Source organism: Esox lucius, chromosome 4 (assembly GCF_011004845.1).
Source record: "Esox lucius isolate fEsoLuc1 chromosome 4, fEsoLuc1.pri, whole genome shotgun sequence".
Classification (NCBI taxonomy): Eukaryota; Metazoa; Chordata; class Actinopteri; order Esociformes; family Esocidae; genus Esox; species Esox lucius.
The window spans coordinates 5,938,393-5,944,835 of record NC_047572.1 but is presented as its reverse complement, the minus strand read 5'-3'; the positions used below and the strand labels follow the sequence as shown (position 1 = coordinate 5,944,835).

At 39.8% G+C, this 6,443-nt stretch overlaps 1 protein-coding gene across 1 annotated transcript; it reads left to right on the top strand.

The window, feature by feature from the left end:
- The first annotated feature begins 5,124 nt into the window (after positions 1–5,124).
- On the top strand, positions 5,125–6,402 carry timm8a (translocase of inner mitochondrial membrane 8 homolog A (yeast)). Its single transcript, NM_001305886.1, has 2 exons — positions 5,125–5,343; positions 5,735–6,402. The coding sequence occupies exons 1-2, from the start codon at positions 5,233–5,235 to the stop codon at positions 5,894–5,896; spliced, it is 273 nt and encodes a 90-aa protein (NP_001292815.1). The 5' UTR covers positions 5,125–5,232; the 3' UTR covers positions 5,897–6,402.
- The last annotated feature ends 41 nt before the right edge of the window (positions 6,403–6,443 follow it).

Below are 6,443 nucleotides of genomic sequence, written 5' to 3'. Positions count from 1 at the left end.
TGGTGCCAGATGGGCCGGTCTGAGTATTTCACAATCTGCTCAGTCACTGGGATTTTCACACACAACCATTTCTAGGGTTTACAAAGAATGGTGTGAAAAGGGAAAAACATCCAGTATGCGGCAGTCCTGTGGGCGAAAATACCTTGTTGATGCTAGAGGTCAGAGGAGAATGGGCCGACTGATTCAAGCTGATAGAAGAGCAACTTTGACTGAAATAACCACTCGTTACAACCGAGGTATGCAGCAAAGCATTTGTGAAGCCAAAACACGCACAACCTTGAGGCGGATGGGCTACAACAGCAGAAGACCCCACCGGGTACCACTCATCTCCACTACAAATAGGAAAAAGAGGCTACAATTTGCACAAGCTCACCAAAATTGGACAGTTGAAGACTGCAAGAATGTTGCCTGGTCTGATGAGTCTCGATTTCTGTTGAGACATTCAGATGGTAGAGTCAGAATTTGGCGTAAATAGAATGAGAACATGGATCCATCATGTCTTGTTACCACTGTGCAGGCTGGTGGTGGTGGTGTAATGGTGTGGGGGAAGTTTTCTTGGCACACTTTAGGCCCCTTAGAGCCAATTGGGCATCGTTTAATGCCATGGCCTACCTGAGCATTGTTTCTGACCATGTCCATCCCTTTATGACCACCATGTACCCATCCTCTGATGGCTACTTCCAGCAGGATAATGCACCATGTCACAAAGCTCGAATCATTTCAAATTGGTTTTTTGAACATGACAATGAGTTCACTGTACAGAAATGGCCCCCACAGTCACCAGATCTCAACCCAATAGAGCATCTTTGGGATGTGGTGGAACGGGAGCTTCGTGCCCTGGATGTGCATCCCACAAATCTCCATCAACTGCAAGATGCTATCCTATCAATATGGGCCAACATTTCTAAAGAATGCTTTCATCACCTTGTTGAATCAATGCCACGTAGAATTAAGGCAGTTCTGAAGGCGAAAGGGGGTCAAACACAGTATTAGTATGGTGTTCCTAATAATCCTTTAGATGAGTGTAGATACAGCTGGTTATATTAACTTTAAAGTACCTCCCCTAGCAAGTCTTTCTTTTCACGGCATTAGCATTAACGATAGCTAGTTTGTTGCCCTCAAATTAAATAAATAAACGCTACCCATTCGGAAAACCTTCCTACTTTAACTGTTCTCGTTTTCAAATATTTGAACTGACAAACGAGGAGTGAAAACAGACGATTTCTCCAAACCTAGAATAACAAAAGGGATAACAACCTGTGAAATTGTGATTCATTCTTCTGTTTAAGGTTCTATAACCGTTGGCCACGAGGTACACGGACCCTGACTGCTGTTAGGTACCGGGATGATATCCTCAGACTCATCGTCAGACATTACACTGGAGAAGTGGGCCCTGTGTTCCTCTTGGTACTGGACAATGCCAGGCCTCATGTGGCCAGAGTGTGTAGACAGTTCATGGTTGACGAAGGCATTGGTGCCATAGACTGGTCCTCAAGTTCCCCAGACCTTAATCCAATTGAGAACCTCTGGGACATTATTGTAGCGACCCTGTGTTCATTTAAAGTGCTGTTCTAAGTTGCTTCATTAGGGGGCGGGGCCTGACAGTTAGGTGGGGCTGTTTTGCAGAGTGGGACATCCCACAGTGAGGAGGGCATCTCTGGGGCCTCGGGGACAGCAGGGGCATGTCCAGGGGTCTCCGGCCATAGCTTATATAAGGTGAGGTTTTGGCAGGCATCTCTCTCTCTTGTGGCTCCACTTCTGTGTGTGATAGAGAATTGTAACGTGTGATACTTGTCTGAGCTAACTACAGATCTAGGAGAGAGTCTGTCAAGAGTCTGTGTGTTAACAGATATTGTTGGGCGTAGACAGTGGCCACACAGCTGTCTTGTTAGGGTTAATAAATTCTACCCGGTGTTCTTTACCTCTGACTCTGACTCTTGATTTAGCATCCCGGCCAGGGGTGTTACATTATGTATTGGTGCATCCAACGCCTCCAAGTAGCGCCACAGACTATCAAGGAGCTCACTGATGCTCTGATCCAGGTCTCGGAGGAGATCCCCCAGGACACCATCCGCTGTCTCATTAGAACCATGCCCAAATGTTGACGGGAGTGCATACAGGCACGTGGGGACCATACACACTACTGAATCACATTATGAGTTGCCATGATGAAATTCACAAAAGTTGGAACAGCCAGTGATTTCACTTTGGTTTACTTTGATTTTCGGTGTGAGTTTAAATCCAGCCCTCAATCGGTTGGTGATTTTGGTTTCCGCTGACTGTTCTCAACAAATTACAAAGAACATTAAAGATTTTGATCTTTAATACATTTTCTTTATCAAGACCTGATGTGTGATTTAAGTGTTCCCTTATTAATATATATTTTTTTTTGAGCAGTGTATATAGAGTGCATGCTCAAACTCAGATTACGTTGTGGTGTGTGTGACAGAGAGAATTCTGGTGTATTTCACTACAGGCAGTAGAACATCAATGGGTTTTCAAATCTAAACGGTATATAGCGAAACATATAATTAAATGTACTTCCAAAAATCGTATATGGTCAATGTGATGATTTCAGCTTTAATCACCATCGAAATGCATTTTCACTATGAGCATATCTGTTTTGACAGTCCAGTTTATTCATTGGACATACAGTGCTGCTTCAAAGTATGTTAACAACTTGTATAATTACAGATTTTCTTTAAGTGTTCACCATGAAATGTATATTTATTAAGAACCAGTCCTTTTTATCTGACATAAAAAGTTTACAGTTATTCCATATTTTGATTTACAGGAAATATTACACATTTTAAAAATGTAATTAAAATGTATTGGTGCATCCAACTTAGTTGCCGGTGCAAAAATGAGTGAACCCCAAGTTGCATTGATTAAATCAAGTCTGTATGTATATTAGGTGGGAAAATAATTGGGGATCAAATGAACCAATCAAAGGAGGGATCTGTAGGAAAGGGTTTAGACAGGATTCTGATAGAGACAAGAAGAAATAACATGGTATGGTGTTTTTCATACAATTGAATGTAAAACACACCATGCCGAGAGGAAAGAAAATCTCAGAGGCGATGAAAGCAACCAGTTAATAATCTTACATAAAGAAATATAAATAGAAAAATCCAGCCATATTTTGGCAGTACATTAATTAAACTAATAGATTGATTATTAGCTAAATAGAATGAAGTTGGGAGGGTGAAGTCATAAGGTAATATTGTTTTTGTCCAATCAGAAATCCCTGAAATCTTTATAGTAATGCAGTATAAAATAATAACACACTATCATTATTTATAACAAGAGAATGGAATTGCAAAATTCTTCTCATGAATCACATACAAACAATCACTTAAGGCAAATGGTAATGGAGAAAGCTGATAATAGGTAGCTAAGAAACAACACCACTTAATCCAAATTTCAAGTAGCTACATATTATAGTAATGCCAGGAATATTCTCAAACTAACCCGCTTACATATCCATGCTAGGGAATCTTGCAGCCAACCGAAAACTTGTAACCATGACTTTCGGTTTACATTCGGTTACCATGGAAACACTTCAGCGTGACTCGCAAACGTAAACACGTGTTCTTCTGAGTCCCCAAAATAAAATACAGGCTTTTATACAAATCTGTAATTGACCTTCGGATCCCGAGTCAGGTGAAGCAAGATGGCCACTAATCTCGGATTGGTATGATATATGTGAAATACTCTTTCAGAATTTATATTACAAGAACAAAAGACTGTGATAATAATAACAGATAACCGTGGCGTCGTTATGCCTGGGCGTCCGGGGCTATAGCCACGGTTCTTTTATGAATATTTTATGAAAATTATGACATTTTCCGCATGTACATTCAAAACTGTGTACTTTCTGTACCGAGCGCTGCGGGTGGGGGGGCTAATCCCCGAATGTATTGGGATCCTAGCACCGCCTCTGATAGATAATAATAATAATAATCATGTAATTAACATTGGTTCTAGACGTATTTGAGCTTTCATCTCTCTTTTGTGCATGTCCTGTTGGAGCTCATACTTAACTTAGAACATTGATTCAATTGGCGGTTTTTCATGGTTCAAGTTGCCTTTGTACAAGGATTTAAAGAGAGATATGGGATCAAAGGTTTATGTTACAAGGCTTGCTTGGTGGTTAGGAGTGTTGTGAAAGAAAAAAAATACATGTTTATCGTATTTATTTAAAACATTAAATGGGCAACCAATGATTAATAGGCTACAACTTCTGTTGTTTGGGTTGTATGCCTTCCTTAATTTAGCTTGCTATTGCTAAAATATATAATTTATCTAATTATTAATCTGTTCATTTCGACGTTTGTAGTCACCAGAATTGGGGTGGCTAGTTTATAACTCTGAAGTTAGTGTAACTTAGTAGGGTGAGTTACTATTTTGAAAGGCAAAGAAGTGCTAGCCTTGATTTTGGCCAATGACAAACATTCCACGTTTTGCTCCACCCACAAGAGAAAAACCGAAATATCAAGTCGTTTATAGTTTATGTGAAAAAATTAGATAACAAAACAACAAGTCAAAATCCGTTGTCCCGTTTTAAAAAAAACGAAATAACGGATTATCAAGCGTGTTTCTTGTTTCTGCTGGTTTCGTTTTGACGGGACAAGGAATTGTACTCACATACACGGACCATTTTCCCCTGTGGGTGGTGCTTAATCTGGAATGCCTGTCATTGGCTAAATACACAGGATACACATTCCTTGTTTTTCAAACTAAGGGTTTACCTGAAGCCATGGTTATTTTTCACCATACGCTTGAGATTTGTTAGCCAACTATACTAGCTGTCAGCCCATTATATGATAGCCGAAAGCTATTTGTATTACAAACAGATTCACTCAAAAAAGTAGCTAATTTCTATACGTGTAATAAAAATAATCTATCTTGTGTGTAAACTAGCTGTTGTAAAAGTATTAAACTACTGAATATCATACTAAGTTGAAGCAAAACCCAGGGCACTAACTGTCACTAACTTGCTATTTTGTACTCTCTGGAGAATCCTGAGAAACGTATTTTTTGTAGCGTATCCCCACATCCAATGGAAATTACCGTTATGATCAACGCATTTTCTGATTGGCTCAGTTCTTTTCCGTTTCCTGTGATGCTCCTAGCCTATCCACACACGTGAAGGTCAGAATTTGCAGTGAATCGTTGACCATAATTTTATAATTACCGGTGGTGAAATTTATAAACGATAACTGGATTACCATGGACAACCAAGGAGCAACGGCAGATCCTCAGCTTCAGCAATTCATTGAAATCGAGTCCCAAAAACAAAGGTTTCAGCAGTTGGTTCATCAGATGACTGAAGTGTGTTGGGTAAGAACTGCTTCGGCAATGTTCTGCAATGCTAGCTAGAATGCTAGCAAGCTACTTTTGAACATATTGCGGTCAACTGAATAAATGCAAATACATTGACTGGCAGTGATACAATGACACGTGGACACTTCGTTTATACCAGATTATTTAGTAGTAATTGCTACTGCCGGTTAGTTTTAATGTGGTTTTAGGTGTATTGCGTTTAGGTAGTAAACTACTCTAGCTTGCCAAATGTATGTAGATAGCGTGATACAATCCTGACCTACATAATCATAGGCATTAACTATTGTAACCACCTGTAATACTCTAATCTACAATTGTCTGGGAAATGGTAGTTCAAGCAATGTCTTGTGATCCAATAACTGAACACGTCTGCTCTGCTTTCCACCAGGAGAAATGCATGGACAAGCCTGGGCCCAAGTTGGACTCCCGGACAGAGATCTGCTTTGTAAACTGTGTAGAGCGTTTCATTGACACTAGCCAATTCATCCTGAACAGACTGGAGCAGACTCAGAGGAGTAGAGGCACATTCTCAGAATCCATGTCTGAATAGTCTAACAGCAACATCCTCGACTGGATGGACTGACAAAAGCCAAAAATGTGGCTTACAGCAATACTGGCTTTCTATATGGTGCAGAAATGTCCAATAACCGGGGGAGGGGAAAATAAGTGCCTCGGTTTTGATACTTGTATCATGTCACAGATTAAAAGTCTTGGCCATTTTCTGTCACTTTGCCAGACACAATATTTAGTAAATGCAGTAATATCCCAAAATTCTGGTTGGTAGCTAATAACTTTGTAATTGTGTTTCCTGAACAATAACCCGTCACATGTCAGTCATATCATGACAACTACGACGGGAGTGGGACAAAGGTTGCTGCTTAAGGGTGTACGGAGGATCTGGGGCTTCAAAAAGAACAAAACATCTGGGATATTAAATTCCTCTCCACTGTGTCAAGTCACTGTATTTCATGACAATTTTTGTTAAATATCTTGTTTGGTAAAAGGCACTTTTACCTAAAGTACAACTGAAACTAGTGTTCTATTATATAATAAAGGAAAAATAAATATTGTGTACTTTGCAATAAGTCTTTTACAAA

What these genes read in the sequence shown, in the direction of transcription:
- timm8a (NM_001305886.1), top strand. Translation starts at nt 5,233, where the DNA reads ATGGACAACCAAGGAGCAACGGCAGATCCTCAGCTTCAGCAATTCATT. An exon ending in AGATGACTGAAGTGTGTTGG is followed by an intron (nt 5,344 to 5,734) that starts GTAAGAACTGCT and finishes GCTTTCCACCAG; the next exon opens with GAGAAATGCATGGACAAGCC.